General features: G+C 38.4%; 1 protein-coding gene across 1 annotated transcript in view; it reads right to left on the minus strand.

Moving 5' to 3' along the window:
- The window catches only part of LOC108708009 (SH3 domain-containing kinase-binding protein 1), a 225220-nt gene that overhangs the window by 157657 nt on the left and 45407 nt on the right, over positions 1-22156 (minus strand). Inside the window, exon 2 of the mRNA XM_041581798.1 lies at positions 7998-8155. Within this exon, the coding sequence (XP_041437732.1) occupies positions 7998-8155 (158 nt within the window). The remainder of the gene's footprint in view (positions 1-7997; positions 8156-22156) is intronic.

A 22156-nucleotide genomic window follows, 5' to 3' on the forward strand; every position in this document is an offset into this window, starting at 1 on the left:
AGATCAATAGGAGAGCAGACGGCTAGGCTTAGGGAACTGTCAGAAACCATTGAGAATCATGGAAAGTCTGCATATTTAATTGATGTATGTTGAAAAGTTGCTTGAAATAATGTTTTCTTTTCAAAAAGCTTAAGTTATGTTTTTGTGGAGTTCCCCTTTTAGGAGATCCAAGTTATGGAAAAATCCCTTATATGGAAAACCCCAGTTCCCGAACATTCTGGATAACATGTTACATACCGGTACAATTCTCAAACGCCTCAATCCATACAGCATTGCTTATTGCAGGGATCCCCAACCTTTTGAACCCGTGAGCAACATTCAGAAGTAAAAGGAGTTGGGGAGCAATACTAGCATGAAAAATGTTCTTGGGGTGCCAAATAAGTTTGGCAGTGCACCTGGTTTTTATGCAACCAAAACTTGCCTACAAACCTGGAATTCAAAAATAAGCACCTGCTTTGAGGCCACTGGAAGCAACATCCAAGGGGTTGGAGAGTAAAGGTGGCCATAGACTCAAAGATACGCTCGTTTGGCGACATCGTCAAACGAGCGGATCTTTCCCCAATATGCCACTAAACAGCATGGCTATATCGGGGGTAATTCGAACGTTCGGCCGTATGGCCGATCGAATTACGATGCGCCAAGGGGCTCCGACGGGTCGGTCGGTTAAAAATCCAACCTTCCCAATCGATATCGTGGCCAGATATTGATCGGGAAGACCCGTCGGAAGCCCCCATACATGGGCAGATAAGCTGTCAAATCGGTCCAAACGACCGATATCGGCAGCTTTATTTGCCCGTGTATGGCCAACTTATCATGTTGCTCACGAGCTACTGGTTGGGGATCACTTGCTTATTGGATGAAGGGATGGAAAGGAAACAGAGAAAGATTAAAGGACAAGGAAAGTGTAATAAATACATTTTCTTTGAGAGGCATACCTCCTATGTTGTCACTCTTTGTTTAAAGTCTGCTCTATCTTTAGCCATTGTCTGATCTGCAGTGTTGTAGGAGAAAAAAACGCAAGTTCCAGAATATAAATACCCATCATGCAACACTCCTGCACCAAGACCAGCGAGTCTGCGAAGTTGATAAAATTTGAAAGCAGCGCAAGCGAATTAAAAAAGGCTTGTGAGCGCGATTCCACTGAACATGCATCCACAATCCTCCTACAAAGCCCTCCCACCTCTATGTGCGCACATTTTAGTCCAAGGTCATCATCCAGGTCTGTTTACTGGAGTTCCAAATATGTTTGTGTACTTTTAGGTAAACTTTCCTCAGGAAAAGCAAGAATCTCAGTTGGAGTCTGTAATTGCTTATTGCTCCTCATAAATATTTCATTTAGAGCTGTTATCCAGATATGTCCTATTCCTTATACAGTATACAAACCTTCTGCATTGATTAACTGCATATATTAGTTACGGACATTCCTGAGCCATGCTAATAGTTTATTTTCCAGCAAACAGCACACGGCTGAGTACTTTCAGTGTGGATATGTTAGAAAGTATTGGTCATTTTATACTGGAGCTTAAAGGAAAACTATACCCCTCAAACAAAGTAGGTAAAAATATATTGCATAAAACAGTTCATATGTAAAACCCTCCTTCATATAAATAAACCATTTTTTTTCATAATGATATACTTTTTTAGTAGTATGTGCCATTGGGTGTCATAAATGGAAAACTGCCATTCTAAAAAATAAGGGCCGCCCCCTGGGATCGTAGGATTCACAGTGCACACAAACCATACATGTTAGGTCACAGGAGCCAATTAACAGACAGAGTTCTGTCTTTTGCTTCCACACTTTTCCTGTTACAGTTAGGGCAAGGCCAGATGTGGCGTTTTTAAAAAAGAACAGCCAGGCGTAAATACTCAAACTGCACTACCACTGAAACTAATGGAAAATGCACTATGGCAATTCCCACAGGGCGCTTGCAAGCTGAAATCCTCCACAGGACACCAGTATTGGCGTTTTTTAGCAGAAACGCCAATACGTCAAGAAACGACCAAATCAATAGACTCTATGGGATCTGCTCGTTTGAAACCACACTTTACTTAAATACGCAGCGTATTTTAAATATGGCGTCCAAATTCAATGAGAACAATGAGACCAATGGGAAGTGCATGTTGGGAAAAGAATTCTACGTGCTGAAAAACACATGTTGACGGTCGCATGTGGTTTCAGTGGCGTATTTAGCCTTGCTGTTCTTTTTTAAAAACGCAATGTAAAAACGCCACAAAAACTCCACGTCTGGCATTGCCCTTAGAGTTGTACTATTTCTGGTCAGGTGATGGTGGTTCAAGGCAAGAGATGTAAAAGGACAATATTTAAATATATATTCCAGTTTGATAAGATTCTTTAATATCTGTTGCTTTAATATTCATTTTGGGGGTATAGTTTTCCTTTAACGAACAAAGTAGGTAGAAATGTTGCACATTATTGTTTTGGGCTTCTGTACCAGCCCAAGGCAACCACAGCCCTTTAGCAGTAAAATGTGTCTCCAAAGATGCCCCAGTTGCTCCCCATCTTCTTTTCTGCCGATTCACTGCACATGATCTGTGCTGCTGAGCTTAGGGATCAACTCACAATATACTGTATATACAGAATAGAAATGACACAATAAAAGGCTGATTAGTAGTAAATACACATAATTATGACAGGTCATTTGAAAAACCATTGCAACTAGCAACAGAATCGGCCTTGTATCATCAGCTTATATTACAGACTAACCTTGTTTGCTGCTTGTTAATTTGTGACAACCCCTAAGCTTAGCTTCTCGACAGCTGCTCAGAGCCCACTGAGCATGTGAGTGTCGCAGACCAAGATGTTGACCCCCTGTGACAAGTTTGAAGTCCTGGATCATTGCTGCTATTGAGATGATGAAACTTTAGGCTGGTGCAATAAGTTCAGTATGTGAAATATGGCATTTTTAACCATATTATTTTTTAGGGTTTAGTTCTCCTTTAAAGGCCGGACACACATGCGGTTTTACAGAGAGAAAACGTAAAAAAAGCAGACCGCTGCATAAATACACTAAGTGGTTTTAAGCTTAGTCAATGGCACACTAGGTTATCGTATATACGAGGTGGTCGGCTTTTTTAAAAGCCGTGCTGCGTTTCTGCACCGAAAACCGCATGTGTGTCCATGCCCTAAAGGGAATCTCTACCAAAAACTATTTTCATATAACAAACAAAAATGTAATTCCATCAATAAAATATACAAACAATTTGCAATGGTTTTAAAGGCATTTGTATAAATTATTGCTGAAAAATGAAAGCAGCATCTATCTATTTATACTGTCTAAACGGCTAGTTCTGACTCCAGAAGCAGAAGCCAGTAGGAAAACCTCTGTTGCATGTTTTTAGGAGTCAGAACTAGCTGTTTGGACAACACAAACTCTGTTTTGGGGAAACATCATCTATAAGAAAACAGCACCTGTTTTACAGAAACCATTGTAAGAAATAGAAAGAAACTGGAACAAGTCATCAAGGGGTTTATTTATCAAAGGTTGAATGTTAGAGTTTTTTATACCTCAAATGAACTTACAACTCGGAAATGGTATCTTATTTAAGAAAAAACTTGATTCAGTGAGTATGAGTTGCGAAACCCAAAAACTCAAATTAATCGAGTTTTTTGCAAAAAAAAACTCATATTGCTTGGATTGATTGAGTTTTTTTGGAGGGTTTTGGCTGAAAACTCAATCATGAAGGCTATTTATATCTTCAAATGGTCAATGGGACCTCTACCATTGACTCCTACATGACCTCAACAGGTTCTGGATGGGGTATTTTCTTATTCAAGCTATTTCCAGGGTCTGGGTATAATAAATCAAACATTTTTTAGTTTTTTCAAAACCTGAAAATGTGAGTTTTGACCAAAAAAATAACCTTGAAAACGCAATTTTTTGTGAAAAACACGAACTTTAATAAATAACCCGCTAAATGTGTACTAACTGAAAACAATAGGCTGATTTCGATTTAATTTCGGGGGTACTGGCAATTAGTAGTAATGCAGCAAATAGAGTGTTCATATAAAAGCATGGCGGTACTTTCCCAGTCAATAGTGTATTAGCATTCTGCAATTAATTCTTTAGAGAACTAGAGGGTACAAAAAAAAAAGGTTAGGGAAGCAATGGGTCTCTTAATGATTTGCAAAAACAACATTTGCCCCAAATTGCTGTTACAGTCAGCTACCACTTTGGGGCAATAAACTTCTGTCATCTCTGCTGAGGGCAACAAAGCGCCCAAAAAAGGCCTTCCCTTCCAGATCAATTAGAATCTCTGCATGTAAAACCGTTTATAGTGGTGACAGAAAAGCATAAAAATAATATAAAACCAATAGAGATGCACCGAATCCAGGATTCGGTATTTGGCTGAATCCTTCTGCCCGGCCAAACCGAATCAGAATTTGCATATGCAAATTAGGGGTGGGGAGGGAAATTGTGAGACTTTGTCACAAAACAAGGAAGTAAAAAAAATTTAGGTTTGGTATTCGGCCGAATCTTTCGCAAAGGATTCGGGGGTTCGGCCGAATCCAAAATAATGGATTCGGTGCATCCCTAAAAACCAAACAATAAAAAAAGCTAATAATTTCAGTTGATAGAAAGCTACTTTCAGATTCACAGGGAGTCATTTACAAAGACCCGAGATAGAAAAACAAGAGCATTAAGGAGTGTAAGAGCTGTGCTCTCTCTCCATGTCGGATAGAATTGGGCATGAAGGACAGAGCACGGTGTTGCTGGGGGAAGACCAGCCCTGTCCTTTCTTCCATTGGCCTATTTTTTGCACATTGCCCCTTGGTTTACTGTGGTTAAATGACCCCTAATAGTCTAGCTACACCACCAAAGTGCAGTCATTCTTGCTATTAGATAATGCTAAGTCTGGCCTGTAAGTGTTTTATTTAAACACTCTGAAAGTGTGAATTAGCAATGTTCCATTTAGGGATGCACTGAATCCACTATTTGGAATTTGGCTTAATTCCCAAATCCTTTATGAAAATTCGGCCAAATACTGAACCCAAATGCTAATTTGCATATGCAAATTAGGGAGGGGAAGGGAAAAAGTAGTTTTTTTTAACTTTGTTTTAAGACAAAGTTATGTGCTTTTCCTTCCCATCCATAATTTGCATATGCAAATTAGGATTTGCACGAGAATTTGCCCAAATCCGAATCCTGTTAAAAAAGGTAGAATCTTGTATTTGGTGCATCCTTGGTTCCTTGGATTATGCTTAGTAGTATGCTATATTCTCATTTTGTTCTCAGGGAACATTACATTCCTGTTTTGATTCCCCTTGTTTTGAATAGAGGCTTTTTTGCAGCCTGATATAAGTAAGGCCCTCAGTCAGTCTTCTGTTTTGCTTTTACTGTAGAATTTTAAAAAAAAAGAAAAATGTAAAACACTGTAAATAACCCAGTTGAAACTGTCATTCACTGTCCTGCATGAGAGCCACCCGCTGTTAGCCTGACACTGACAGTGCTACCAATTCACACCACACCAGCTGTGTAACCAGTTAACCACATCTCCATTCATTTGGGGACATTTATAAACATATTCTGTTTCGCATGTTATAACCCCATCAAGCACTCCTTCTAACAGACACAAAATACTCATTACTGACTTAAAAAATGAGTTGCCGGCCCTATACACGATTTAAAAGGACAATGTCATTACACAGTTACCCCCCTTTATTAATAATAGGAATATTTCCCAATTTCAAGCATTCAGTTAGTTTTTATTACAGAGGTTTCAATTTCATGTATTTATGAAGTTTATGAGTACAATGCATCTGTTTACATTGCATCAGCAGCAGCTGGCCTCTCTCTAGACTGAGTCTGCAGCTTATTTGTCCATGTACGGGGCACTTCTTGAGGTTCTGCCGAGTCCTAAAGGACAAACGTCTGATAGGATTTTCGAACTTGATTTTCAGCCAGAGACGTTTCTGACATCAGAATCCCATTAAAAAGAGTTTATACTAAAGAAACTGGTTTTCTAGAACAACTTTCTATCTACTATAAAGTAAGTTACCTCTGTAGTGCAAATAATATGGCATGGAAGAGTAATTCAGAAAATATTTATTTCACCTAAGGGATTTTTATCGCTTAACATATATTTACAGTAATCCAGGCAGTCACGGTGGGTGCACAAAGTATGGTAGGACATTAAACTACGTGTGCAGGGATGGACTTGTCTATGAAATGCAAAAGATCCACAGCCCAATCTTACTCCATTGGGGGGGGAAGAGAGAGATATAGACTATCACTGGCACTATGATAGGATAACATTGGTGCTATGCAATAGCTGTATTTTGTTATTTCTTCCGGCATGGTGCTGTGTTCTGAGTGCAAAGAGCAAGCCAGGTGTAAAACCACAAGCTCACTAAGACTTGCTGAGGATACTGCTTGTGCAATATATACCCTGTGATGCCAGCACTCTCGAAAATGAGTTCATGTGCCTGGGTGCAGTGTCAACATATTTATCCATTCCATTTCCAATGAGATCCGGACTCTCATGTCTTTTTAAATTAAAAAAATGTTTTATTGCATAGCTACAGACTGAGAAAGGCTTAGGATTAGGCCGAAACATCAAAGTATAAGTGCCCTTACCCACAGGCGTTTGAAGCTGTGCTACCCTGCATTACGGTTTTATGCGTTCAGCCACAGGGGAGCGGAGGAGTAGACGTGCTGAATTCTTTTCAATACGGCTCTACTCACACAGACGCATGTAAGCGCCGAACGCAGGTAAAATGCAACATGCTGCATCCCAACTTGCATTCTGTGGTTACATGCGTCTGTGTGACTACAGCCACATTGAAAAGACTTCAGCGCTTCTACTCCTGTGCTCCCCTGCGGCTGAACGCATAAAACCAGAACGCAGGGGAGCGCAGCTTCAAACGTCCGTGAGTAAGGGCCCTTACATGCACACTGAACCTGCAATATATACAGTTGTAGAACACAGACGTTGTAGAACACAGAACTGAAACTCGTTTATTACAACCCCCTAGCATTTTTCTGCTCTCTTTTTTTTTTGTCTTAGAAAAAGTTTCATTTCTCTGCTGTAAAGCTATGAGAAGGAGGCTCCAATTGAGAGGGGTGCCAAATGTTAGGGCACCACCCAAGGACTGCAAAGACTTACCTGATGCCCAGGGCCATAGTGAGTGATCCTCTTCCTCCCTTCAGAATCCAGTGGCCGACCCATGTGCAGCAGAATGAAATAGCCAGCTTTTTTGTTCAAGGCCAACTTTTAACTCTACGGTGTATGCACAACCGCGCAGAATCGCTGTCTGGTTAGTCTCCCAGGTCAGAACTGGAAGGACTTTATTTAGCCAGGCTACCCATGCTGGGACAGCTAATCCATTTAATTACAAACATCTTTTTGCCATAGAATAATAATAATGACCATATGTGTGACTTGATCTTGTTTCATGGTAACATTTTGTTGACCAGCCCCAGGAGGTATACTTTGGGGGAATATGTGGCTAGGAAGGCTAGGTTTTCATGAAGATAGAAAACTACCTCAACCCAATAATTTGTAGGCAGCTCCATATCATATGAAGTAAATAAGATCCCTGGTCTCCACAGAGCAGACATTCCACCTCAGGATTCCTGCCCATATGTTACACAGTATATTTTAACTCTCTTAACCCGCCTCACTGGCAGACTGGTTTTCTAAAGTATTGCTTTGGTTGTAGGTACATTCTAGATCCCACTAAATATACCAAAGCGTTGAACCAGATTTATAATTGTAGCACATCTTAAAATTATGTAAGGTGACTGTATTCTTCTAGATCCTCCCACTAAAAAAATAATTTTACAGGTAGGCCCATGCATTTTGTTTGTAATCATAAAAGTCAGCATTATTAAAGCCCACTTTATTTTTGGTCAAAATATATTTTTATGATCCCTGCTGAAGAAGGTCTCTGTTGATGCAGTAGCCACTGCTGTTGTATATATATATATATATATATAAAAAAAAAAAAAAAAAACCACAAGACAGGTTGTACTCACTCTTACAAAGTTGTCAGGAAACAGACCTCTTCTTCCTTTCAGCTCCCCTTCCCACCAACCGCCATCTTCCTTCTTGATTTTGGTGATTATGTCACCAGCTGTTATAGTCAGCTCGTCGTCATGCTGAGCTTTGTAATCAAACTCCACTATCGCATCCACTAGACCAATAGGAAGAAAAGAAGATTGTTGGATATTTGAAACACATGAGAAAACTTGCTCTTAAAATATTCAAAACATATTTATGTGTAATAATACAACATTTGTCAGATAGGAACCTAATAATAATAATAATAATGCACCGAATCCACTACTTAGGATTCGGTCGAATACCAGAATCCTTCGTGAAAGATTTGGCTAAATACTGAACCAAATGCGAATCTTAATTTTCATATGCAAATTAGGGTCAGGAAAGGAAAACGGGGACATTTTTTTACTTCCTTGTTTTCTGATGAGAAATCCCAAATGTACATATGCATATTAAGATTGGATTTGGTTTGGCCAGGCACAAGGATTCGCTGAATCCAAATCCATCTGAAAAAGGGGAATCCTGAACCCTTATCCTGGATTAGGTGTATCCCTACAGAATAATAATGTCCAATTTAATGGCAAAACATCAGTGTTAATCCTATGGCCACACCATATGGAAATTGGCCTGTGTTTTTCTGCAGGCGAGAATCTGCTCCCCTGCTGCTGCCTGCATTACATTACACTCGGGTACGGGCAGATTTCAGCACGAAATGCAAAATCTCACATTTCGCTCGGATATCCACCGCAACTGCCTACACCCAAGTGGAGGTAATGTTTCCGGGGTGCAAGCAGAACAGCAGCAAGGGAGCATATTCTCTGCCTGCTTTTCTCCGCAGGTCAAGATTCATTTGGTGTGGACCTCAGCCTTAAAAGAATACCAAAAAGAACACCAAAAAGTACTCAGAAAAATTCTGTTGAAGCCAGTCTATAAATAACATTTTAATGCACTGTTGTGTTTTGTTTATTTTAACTTCAACTAAGGCCCGAATGCTGAACTGATAGAGTGGAGCATATTTATAAACTAAACATTAGGTAAAGGGTACATTCTCCATTCAAGGCGGTACGGTGTAGTTAACAATAGAACTTGTTTATTGTTCTGTGAGTAATCCTGTGTAGTGATATTAAAATATCCAAAACAGTTATGCCTGTACTAATAGTGCTGCTGGATAGTACAGAAAAACAAGACATGCGGTTGATAAGGAATAAACATTTCTTTGCAGTCAAGAGAAATATTAACGTAATACTTGGTTCCATATAGGTAATTGGAAGACACTAATCATGATTCAGGGATACTGTATCAACTTTACCCCTAGCAATGATAATGAGTAGCACCAGAAACACACAGAAAATAGGAGAAAGGTATGCACAAACACAGAATAGATAGATGCAAACAGATGGAGCATTTTGGGCTTGCTGAGGGCTTAGGAAGACCACAATATGCTCAGAAGAAATAGCAACATGCTGCTGATGCTAAACGAGCACATATACCTACTGCATAGCATGTAACAGCACCACTGAGAAGTGTCTGACTGAAAAGCACCAATGAAAAGACATGGCGTAAATTCTTGTGGAATTCAATCACTATGTAATCTACCCTTGGATTGAACACATCACTATATGCGAGTATTTATTATGACAAGCATGTTCAACATTTTCCAATAACTGAGATCCAACGTATCGGCTACACTAGGATTTCCAGTAGCAGAGAAGATTACCATGCTGTTACCATACTCTCGTGCCTTAGCAAAGCAAGAAAGAGCTCTGCCTCAGCACCTTAGCTGACAAAAATGTTAAATAAGGTTTTCTTTAAATGCTGCCATGCTTGTTAAAATATTCTCATAACTGATTTTACAACTAGAATTTGTATGGTGTTTATAATTTAAAAAATATGGGGGGGGGCATCTTTGATACTGGCCTTAGGGAGAGAAAGTCCAAAAAATATTCATGTCCATGTATGCACCTATTTCACTGTGCAATATACACAAATCCTTAATACACTTGGAACCTGGTAAAGCAGTTTTTTTAGGTTCAAGCCCTCTTTGTAGGTTCAACCTTATCCTCCTTATCTAATAAAGTTATAGGAAAATAATCATGTATCAGGTATTCAGAAAAAGTTCCACAAATATCTAGGACATTGAATAAGTTTTCACTCTAACTGACCTTCAAGCTGAGCTTTCAGGTGCATGTAGGACAACAAATAGACCTCTCCCAAATTTTCACCTTGACCTTCAGGCTGTTATAGTACCTGACTGATGGCCATTTGTTCCTTTGAATACTTTTATAAAAGGCATGTACAGTAAATGATCATTTTACAATGATTTTCTGACTGTACCATCCACTAACTCAGGGGTCCCCAACCTTTTTCACCCGTGAGCAACATTCAGATGTAAAAAGAGTTGGGGAGCAACACAAGCATGAAAAATGTTCCTTGGTGGTGCGATTGCCTATCTTGTAGTCCCTATGTGGACTGGCAGCCTACAGGAGGCTCTGGTTGGTAGTACATCTGGTTTTTATGTAACCAAAACTCGCCTCCAAGCCAGGAATTCAAATATAAGCACCTGCTTTGAGGCCACTGAGAGCAACACCCAAGGGGTTGGTGAGAAACATGTTGCTCACTAGCTACTCGCAGGGATCCCCAACCTTTAGAACCCGTGAGCAACATTCAGAAGTAAAAGGAGTTGGGGAGCAACACTAGCATGAAAAATGTTCTTGGGGTGCCAAATAAATACTGTGATTGGCCATTTAGTAGCCCCTATGTGGATTGTTAACCAACATTGAGGCTCTGTTTTGCAGTACAACTGGTTTTTATGCAACTAAAACTTGCTCCCAAGCCTGGAATTCAAAAATAAGCACCTGCTTTGAGGCCACTGGGAGCAACATCCAAGGGGTTGGAGAGCAACATGTTGCTCGCGAGCTACTGGTTGGGGATCACTGAGCTACTGGTTGGGGATCACTGCACTAACTGATTATTTTGTGTCATGACAAAAATGTTTAAATCTGTCCAACCGACTGTTGAACTGGTTTTGTCTGAACAATACGACCGGATTGTTTGCATCCCATCAATGTAACAATAAGTAGACAATGTTATTGGATTGTGCTAAAATAGTTTGTTTCACACAATAATACCTGCCCGAGAGAAAAAGATTCTCCTTTCTATTTTGGTGTACACCTCATCTTGTAAAGAGCTACTATGTTTTCCTCTCTTTTGCCAAAAAAAGCTGGAACAAACTAAAAAAACTTCAGCCCACAGTTTTCAGTATAAATAACTTGACTGTTCTTCAAAAATATATTCTACGTTTTTTGTCCCAAAGGGAAGCTGCCTACATACTGCAGATACTTTATAGCAACTGATGTGCAAATAAATGTAGAAACAAAAAACACACAAATAAAAAAAGTTTCCTTTTCAATACAGGATCCATATTCCATACATATATGGTAGCAACATTCCTTCCAGTTATAGAATGAATTGTATTCATTCTTTGCTGTTTTCATTCAATTTATCTACGCTTTGAGGCCTGATCACATTTGCAATTCATACATAAGCAAACAAGGTACCATATCATTTCATTGTTCAATGATTAGAAGCAACTTAAACGAGTGGTTCACTTTTAAGTTAACTTTCAGTATTTAATAGCATAAAGTGACCCCCATTTAGTGTAATGGCTGCACTATTCTGTAAGGCTACACAGTACTGTTATTGATACTTTTTATTACTCATCTTTCTATTTAGGGCCTCTCCTATTCACATTCCAGTCTCTTATCAAATCAATTCCTGGTTGCCTGGGTAATTTGGACCCTAGCAACCTGATTGCTGAAATTACAAACTGGAGCCCTGCTGAATAAAAAGCTAAATAACTCAAAAACCACAAAATAAAAAATTTAAATCAATTGCAAATTGTATGAAAATATCACTCTACATAATACTAAAAGTTGAACATCCCCATAAAATAATTATACGAGTAAATATTCAGATACATTTCAGTTTCATAAGAAAACTTCTCAAGATGGTAACACTTGATTTCTGTCATTTCTGAATAATGGAGCAGATTTACGATCATTTGAACTGGGGAAATCTGAATAATTTTCACAAACTCATTTTTCACCCTTATTAATAGTCAAGAAACTTTTTTAATAAGTTTTTAATTTTGGTTTTGATATGTATATTGAGTTCAAAAGAGAAAGATAGAATGATAGAATAGTACGCTAGTATGGATCGTAAATTAGTATACTATACAACCTTCCAATGTAAGCCACTTATTCCATATAGCCTTGAATTTAACCACCAATGCATTGAAAGAGGGATTCATGATCTAGACAGCGCTTCATTAAAAAGTCTGTGGTGTAAAATGTAGTACAGTCAATATTCACTCGATTAATCTTTTTAAAATATTCAGATACTGGGTTTTCTGATATATGAATATGATGAAGTAAACCACAATCTCCAGTGGCTGTTTATTTGCTTGCTTTTTTGGAGTGTGAGTACAATGTACCAACTGTTTACTTAAATGATCAGTAAACCCCCTTTTTTTTTTTTTTTTTTTAAAACATTAGGGTAATAATAAATAGGAATAAATAAATAAAAAAAAAATAGGACTAACGAGGAACATAGAAATATCTATTTTTTTTTTATTTCCTGCACTGAACGGTGCAAAATCTGAAAAAGAATATAAAGAGACATTCTACTTCCTGTTTCTACAAGCACAATCAAAACAAATCAGCAATCCACAGAGAAAACCCCCTCTGTATAAACAAATCCTTAAACTGAAGCCTTTTGTTAGGCTTTCAGATAAGAAGCAGCCTGTGATACAGAGGCTTCTCAATGGCAACTGATTTGTTTTGATTGTGCATATACCATACCTCCCAACTGTCCCTTTTTCGGAGGGACAGTCCCTCTTTTGACAGCTCAACCCGCAGTCCCTCATTTGTACTGGAAAGTCCCTCTTTTCTCTGCACTGAACAGCCAGAAAAAGAAACAAAGTTTCTCACTTAATTGGCTTTTAGCAGAAAGCCCAGAACAGGTAACAGGTGCAAATAAGATACTTTGCAACAATTTTGAGACACAAAAACACAGTTTAGATAAGGAGAAATATTTTCAAACTTTCATAACCTGCCAAATTTTGTAAAACAAACATGGTAATTAGGGGGTGTGGCCACAGAAAGGGGTGTGGCCAAAAATAGTTGCGCTACGTGCGGAAAACAATTTTTTGTCCCTCTTTTTACTTCCAAAATGTTGGGAGGTATGCATATACTAACAGGAAGTAGAGTGTCACTTTATATTCAAAGTTTTAGTAAGATGAGGGAAAAAAATCTATGTTCCCAATTTTATCTCATCCTGACAAAGTTAAAAGGTGTTGGGATACCTGGTAACTTTCATGCATGATTCTCAGTTCTAGTCAAGGGAAAGCTTAGGAAAACAACTCTTCTGTGTTTCATTGCTTGCTTATTTACACCTCCACCACCATGAGCTTAATTTTAGCTTTACGACTTATGTTTAACAGCTTGAATCCCACATGGAGTATTATTTTGTGAAATCTACCTTCCTGTATCACTATTTATAGTATGGATATTTGTGCTAGTTCCATCACGCTAATTTATACTGTGGCTAGTCACTTCAATTGGTCTGTTCTTCTGCAAAAAACAAAAATGATTTGGAACCGGCTTGGAAGGCAGACAATCATAGAAGTGCTAAACCAATGTGGTTATACTACAGTTGTGCTATCATATATACTTTTGCAGATGGATTTAATTTTTAAATATCTGCCCTCAAAAAGCGGCAGGTAATTGTGTCAATGTGCCAGTCTCTGTACGAAGAATCTTTCTTTACACCAGATTTTTACCCCAGACACTTGCACCCATCCACTGTTTACCCCAGACACTTGCACCCATCCACACAGCATATAATGCTTTGAAAGAGAGGGATTATTTGCAGGTATGGAAGTAAGGGGCTAAATTGTACTGTATACAGGAATGGGACCTGTTACAGAAATAAAAACAGAAATAAAAACAGATATTTTTTTATATACGGGAGTGCTGGTTCTTCAGAGAATTTAAATACATATATTTTAACCGTGCACCCCAGCTGGAGAAGATACATCAGTGTGCTATATATATATATATATATATATATATATACGAACCAAACAGATCCGCACTCCGTTGACAAAGGCTTCAGACAGTAGCCGAAACGTTGATTCATTTTACAAGCATGGAATAAACTTAAAAAATTTTAAAATAAATCCCAGGAGTGCTATATCCTATCTTACGTTTTTATATATATATATATATATATATATATATATATACTGCTAGCGTTTCAGGAGAAAATTAAATATCATTTATAGGTGGCAGATTAACACCATCCTTTATGGTAAAAACAGCAGAAAATGTCAGAATGCTTGCCAATCAATAAACTGTGAACATAACACGGAGATATAGGTTTGTTTTTCTGAGCCTGAAAAGTCATACAAAATAGGCTATGTATTCAGATGCCAAAACTGCCGAGTATAATGGCAAACCCATTGTTCAGAATGTTGAATGGTGCTCAGAGAGCAATAAAGCTTGAGACTGAACTATATCCCTTGTCTCTGTAAATCAGCAATTCAATTGGTAAATGAGCCATGCTTATGTTAGTGCTTTGTTGTCTCCTCGGTGTGTAGAAAGACAGAGCAAATTAAAGCCAGTTATTTGTGAAACTATTTAAGTAACACCAGAAATATAGAATCTCATCTATTTTAAAAGAAAACATCACTGAATTGCCTAAGATTCCAGTACCATTTATAGAATAAGCCAATTTCTAGCAGTAGGAAAAAAAATCTCACAAAAAACAGGTTTGTTGCTGTTAAATGTTTTGTTTGCAGGCTCAGGACCAGTCGCCTAACTAGATATTACTGAGCCCTACAGCTAATTATTTTTCAGGCCTCCAAAATGTCTAAAAGTTGACCTGTTTTACCAATTTTTATTAAAATTGTATATGCATTAGAACCTCAAGGGGCCCCAATACTTCCTGGGCCCCCTGCAGCCGCAGGGTCTGCTTCCTCTACAGTTATTCCCCGGTTTTAAAGTGTTTCCTCCATCACCCTATTTTTACCAGCGGTGAAATTCCTGTCATTGACGCTGAGTCTTGCACCATTTTCTACAAAGCAGGCACAGATGGTACAGGGCACCAGTACAGAGCAGGTGAAAATAATTTTCTCAATATCAGTTTCACTGGCACAATTTTAAAATTTGCAACTAGCATTGTGCTAAATAGCAGTATCCATTTAAAGGACCAGTAACAGTAAAAAAAATTTGGTTCTTTTTAACAAAAAAAAAAAACCCAACACAGTTTAAACTTTTAATTCGCAAAGCTTTTATTAAGAAATTACTTACCAATTCTCTGCATGCGCTCCTCTTCTGAAATGGTGACAGAGCGACGATCCATCGTGCAGTGCTGGATTTCTCCTCCCTGGCGATCTCCTATAGAAGGCAGGGGGAGAAATTAAGCGCCGCACGATGGATCATCGCCCTGTCGCTGTTTCAGAAGAGGAGAGCATGCAGAGGATCGGTAAGTAATTTCTTAATAAAAGCTTTGTGAATTAAAAGTTTAAACTGTGTGGGTGTTTTTTTTTTTAGTTAAAAAGAAGCACTTTAAAAAAAAAAAAAAAAAATTACTGTTACTGGTCCTTTAAGGAGAACTAACCCTTGTCCCCTTCCGCCTCGCATGTACTATTTGGAGTTCCAGTACAGCCCCCTTCCCCATACTGAACCTCAGCAAACACACTCCCAAAATCAACTCTCTCACTGTAATGGATCTCCAAAAACAGAGATGCACATTGGGGTTACTGGCTGCCATGTTTGGCTGCGTCACATCCAATATCTGATTTGGCTAATATTGCTGGCCAGAATCTTGATCAGTGTAAGTCAAGTTGAGACTGGCTTCAAGTTTTCATGTTCATACTTAAGAGACCAGATCAAGGGATCCAAAACCATAAGTAAAAAAATTCTATTCTTTATTACAGCTGCGTAGCTATAAGATTCTATTTTTTCCCACCTTGCTTGCTGGGACCTGGAGGTTTGTATTCCTGCAACAATGTTCTCCAAACTGGAAGTTCTAGAACAGCAACAGTTGAATAGCCAGAGATTACAGATTAGTGTTCTGCTGTATTTAAAGGGGAACTATTGTGAAAAAATGTAATATAAGTTTCATCATACTGAAATAAGATAAAGTTCTAAATATAATCAGTTACAAATTCTGACCCGTTAATCTTCTCTCTCCCCATTTCAGCATCTGTTTCTCTTCATTCTCTCTGGAGTTAAGAGCTTGAAATTTAATGACAGTTAGGTCCAATGCAGCCTTTTTTTTGGGGGGGGGGGGGACTCCTTTTACGTAGATGTATAAGGTCTCACTGTTTTACAGTCACCGGAAATCCTGTTCCTCTACATGCAGGATTTGTGCCAAAGTCAGTTATTTTGCTGGATTTTGTTTGTGCTGGAGTCCGTTATTTGGGTGAGCTTTAATACATCTGCTAGAATAGAGAGTCCCCCCTATAACATATAATGGATCTAATTGTCAATTGAGATCTGATACCCAACTCCTGCAAGAAGACAGAATAAAAATAAACAGATGCTGAGAGTAAGGAAGATAAACTTGATTTCAGAAACAGTACATGACTTTTAATTGGTTATACTTAGTTTTTTATTTCACCATGATGAAGCTTATATAATTTTTGGGAAACCTCCCCTTTTTAGATCTATTAAGTGATAAGTAATTTACTGCAGTATTAGTTGCATGAAATAAATTAATATGCAAAAGCAAGTTTAATATAAAAAATAATCTATTCCAAGCCTGACCAAAAGCACACTACCAGTTATTTCCCAGCTCTTCCATCCCCTCTCGCTGCACTGACTTGACCCCTGTATTAAGAAATTTAGATTGACAAATACCTAATTAGCCATGCAAAAGGAGGACCCAACAAAAGCATGCATTAAGCAAGCAACTCTTGCACGGCTAGCTTGTGCCAGACAGATAAAAGAAGATGGGAAGATCAATAAACCGTTGACCAGCACACAAATCAGTGTTATGACCAAGAGTATTTTTACTTTCTCTTCTTTCATCTCAGATTTATGTACCAACACAGACACGTGGGTGGGTAAAGAAATTAGAAAACAGTAAATCAAATAGCTGACGTCCACGGGCTTTGTTCACAGTGCTGGTCAGAAAGCACATCATATGGATTTGTTTAAATCTTTAATTCCGGTGGCACACTGTGTTCCATTGATATATAAAGATGCTAGGAGTTAAGCATGAAACACAGAATGTATACTTTTCTATGCTATCACATAGTGCAAATCTGAATTAATTACTAATCATCCTTTTACAGGTATGGGACCTGTTATCCAGAGTGCTTGAGACCTGTGGTTTTCCGGATAACAGATTATACCCTTTATACCTATTTTATGAAATAAACCCAATAGGATTGTTTTGCCTCCAATAAGGATTAATTATATCTTAGTTTGGATCCAGTACAAGATACTGTTTTATTATTAAAGAGAAAAAGTTTTTTTAAAAATGTGAATTATTTGGATAAAATGGAGCCTATGGAAGACAGCCTTTCAGTAATTTGAAGCTTTCTGGATAATGGGTTTTGGAATAATGGATCCTATACCTGTTGCCTGCAATTTATATCCAGCCTCTGTTGTACACAGGGCTGTATTTATTTTCGCCATCATCGCATGACGTCAGCAGAAGTGACATCACAATGTACTGTGTAAAAGAGATAGGCTGTGCTAAATAAAAACAAATTCAACATAGTCAGTTAGCCAGAAATGTAATATATAAAGGCTGGAGTGATTGGATGTCTAACATAACAGAACACTACTTCCCCATTTGCAGCTCTCTTGGTTTCCACCGATTGGTTACCAGGCAGTAACCAGTGACCTGAGGTGGGGGGGCACATGGGTCATAACTGTTTGCTTTTGAATCTGAGCTGAATGCTGAGGATCAATTGCAAACTCACTGAATAGTTATGTCCCATGTGGGCCCACTTCAAGTCGCTGACTAACTCAGAGTTAGAGAGCTGCAAAGCAGGAAGTAGTGTTCTGGCTATTATGTTAGACATTTGGTCATTCCAGCCTTTATACATGACATGTTTGGCTAACTATATATATTAGAAATATTTTATTTTGCACAACCTATTAACCCAGTTTTTATTTTCACACAGAACTGGTCCTTTAAAGCTGCGCCCTAGGCACAGGCCTTTGAGTGCTATATGGTTAATACAGCCCTGGTTTCACATTTGGATTTTATCTGGAAGTAAAAGTCAGGTTCAGAAAGATGTGTCCGAATGCAGTGTATACATGACTTTTAGGGCTAAATTACAAAATTCAGGGCATGTTGCTAAGTGCAAAAAATGGCACAAACCCCCATGCTTTTTGCACTAGAAACAATACTGTATGAAGTAGGTGAGTGAACTACACAGTGGTTTCAGGAAGGTACATCTTGTATATACTTTCACTTAGGGTTCACCTGTGCACAGTCACACATGATACCCAGTGACACAATGTAGGGAGCATTGATTTTCACTGGAAAGCAGACTCGGTCAACTACATTACGACTGCATTATTGAAAGCCAAAGCACTTCATCCATAATGTCTCTTCCCAAGGTAAAAGCAGATTGCATTACTACGGAACAATAACAACAGGCAAGCAACAAAGACTACATCTCATGTTTATTTAATGAAGCTTTGTGAGCAATGATACGGTACATGTGTTTTTTTCAGAAAATCAACATAGTTTGTTATAGCAAATATCACTTAGTACAAGTCCTGCCCCTCTATTTATAGACCCGCGCCCGCCCCTCAGTGACGTCACAAAAGGGGCAAGGCGGGCCCAAATCTATAAATTTCGGTGCCAGAAGCGGTAGGTCACTGGCAGGGAGAGCAGGAAAAGAGCTCTACCCGGACCCACCCGCGACCCTAAGATTTTGTGCAGGAGTCGGCCTGAACTCACCCAACCCATGGGTTTCGGGCCGGCCCACACGTCACTTACCACTACCCACTTTAAGCCCACATGGGAGAAACATGAGGGATATCCTGACTGAGTCCCAACTGTTTTGCAGCAATTCTGCAGGTACCCGACCCACTGTAGGACCTAAGCATTAAAATACCCCAAACCCCTACTCCCGACGTTTGTGAATCACATTGAAGCATAAGCTATTGAATAAGGCTCATATATAGGCACATTTATCAAAGGTCAAATCTCTAATTCATGTACGTTTTTAAAAACTCACATAAATTCAAAATTTGACCAATGAAATTTTAAAAAAAAAACAACGAATTTTTAAAACTCTGATGAATTCAATTGACCAAAAACTTGAAATCGAATTAGAATCAAATTCAATTCTAATTTAAAAAAACTTTATTCAAGTTTTTTCTCAGGAAAAAACTTGATTGTCAGGAAGGCTGCAAACAACTCCCATTGACTCAAACAGCAAATCAGCAAGTTTCCAGTGGCGAATAGTTGAATTATGATAAATCTGAAAAATTTTAAAAACTCAAATCGAATTTGAATAACTCCCTAGACGAATTTGACAGCTTTAACCATAAACAGATTTGAATTTTTAATTCGACCATTGACAAATCTGCCCCATATAGTATATTGCAATTTACACAGAGGTGCAAGGGGTGCTTTCAGGACACTGGTATTTGGGCTTCTTAGAATGATGCAGTCAATTCATCTTAATTGACCCGTGTGACATAACCCTAAAGCTGGCGTGCAGTTTATACTTTGTACTACGAAATATCGTTTTTTTTTAATGTAACAACCTACCACTAACCATTCAGATTAAATAAAGTATGACAAAGAACAAATCAGACAATGTTCTGGCCATGAATTGACAGACAGCAATTGTAAGAAAGTTATGTCTGACAAATAGTAGGAAGTCACCCATTGATATTGTCAGATAGGCAATACATGCAGAGATATCGTTAGTCAACAGAAATCATCTAAACTGCCCAATCGACTAATCAACTAATCACCATTTTTTTTTTTTTTTTAAATGTATTTATAACTAGGGATGCACCGAATCCAGGATCCGGTTCGGGATTTGGCCTTTTTCAGCAGGATTCAGATTTGGATAAATCCTGCAGAAAAAGGCCGAACCGAATCTCAATTAGCATATGCAAATTAGGGGGGGAAGGAAAAATGGCTTGACTTTTTGTCACAAAACAAGGAAGTAAAAAATGTTTTCCCCTTTCCACCCCTAATTTGCATATGCAAATTGGGATTCGCATTCAGTTCAGTATTCGGCTTAATCTTTCGCGAAGGATTCAGGGGTTCGGCCGAAACCAAAATAGTGGATTCGGTGCATCCGTATTTAGAACAAGTCATTTAGTTCTTAAGAGAGCACAAAAGCCACAACTACTTTACTCTAAAATAGCCATAATGCTTAACCAATAATTATATTAAAACCATCTGAAACTTTGTTTATGGTAAACCTCAAATCACGTCCTCTGCACAGTTCCACCGCCACTTTCACAGTCTAGTCAACAGGGAAGCTGCTATCCCCACTTCGTCTCAATGCATACAAAACACTTTCAAAAGGTTATACAGGTATGGGATCCGTTATCCAAAAAGCTCAGAATTACGGAAAGGCTGTCTCCCATAGACTCCATTATAATCAAATAATCCAGATTTTTCAAATTGATTTCGGTTTTCTCTGTAATAATAAAACAGTACCTTGTACTTGATCAAAACTAATATATAAATAAACCTTATTGGAAGCAAAACCAGCCTTATTATTTAATATTTAAATGATTTTCTAGTAGACTTAAGGTATGAAGATCTACATTACAGTATGAAGATCTACATTACAGAAAGATCTGTTACCTGGAAACCCCCAGGTCCTGAGCATTCTGGATCAGGACCTGGGGGTCCCATACGTGTACCTTCCAATTATCTATTAACCCTATCCAAGTGAACACGGTGCCTGTCACAGAGCTTCCATGGACCTGAATAGGACGAGGAACACAGAAGAATGTGCTGGTTTAGTAGCTCACTGTTATAGACTGTGATTGGGTGTGGTTGATGGATCAGTGGGTGGCTTAAAATGTCCCATCTTTTCAGTTGGGATGGTGAGCTGTATGGTATGCTATAAATTTTAATACATTATATGAAAAAGACAGGCATTTGTTGCTTATCACTGTGGATCTAAAGTCCCGAACTACCTCTTCCCATTCGATGTATTAGATTGCATAGGGCTAGTTTATCTTTTCCCAATTCCAGACTCAACTTATTATATAGTAGTGGAAGAATCACCCTATATATTGCAGCAGAGAACATTGCTCTTTACTGAGAATTAGGTATCTATTAAGACCTAGCTGTTGGACTTACAGATATAAGAAAAATTGCAAGGAATTACAAGAAAAAGGAAGTAGAACAGGTATGTGACCTTTTATTCAGAATGCTGGGGACCTGGGTTTTTCCAGATAACTGATCTTTTAGTAGTTTGGATCTTCATACTTTAAATCTACAAGAAAATCATATAAACATTAAATAAGCACAATAGGCTGGTTTGCCTCCAATAGGGATTTATTATATCTCAGCTGGGACCAAGTACGGAAAAAGGAAATCATTTTTAATAATTTTGATTAATTGGATAAAACTGCGTCTATGGGAGATGGCCTTTCCATAATTCGAAACGTTCTGGATAACGGGTTTCCAAGTGCAGGGAGGTACAAGTCTTTTTATACTATGACCGGAGATAAACAGTTAGGGACCACCGTACGGGCCCCGTTTTTGTAAATACAATCACTTGCATATATATACAGTATACTGAGTAACTTATGAGACAGGGGACCAGGAAATGTGCATTGATTAAAGTGGACCTGTCACCCAGACACAAAAATCTGTATAATAAAAGCCCTTTTCAAATTAAACATGAAATCCAATTTCTATTTTTTATTAAAGCATTCATAGCTGTTGTAAGCTCATTTAAAAATCTCAGCTGTCAATCAAATATTGTCTGCCCCTCCTCTATGCCAGTGGCATAGAGGCGGGGCAGACAATTACTTTCACTTTCCATTCAGCACTTCCTACATGTCACTGCTCTCCCCACATTCCCCCGTTCTCTTTACCGTTTAATTGTGTAGCCAGG

This window comes from Xenopus laevis, chromosome 2L, assembly GCF_017654675.1.
Source record: "Xenopus laevis strain J_2021 chromosome 2L, Xenopus_laevis_v10.1, whole genome shotgun sequence".
Classification (NCBI taxonomy): Eukaryota; Metazoa; Chordata; class Amphibia; order Anura; family Pipidae; genus Xenopus; species Xenopus laevis.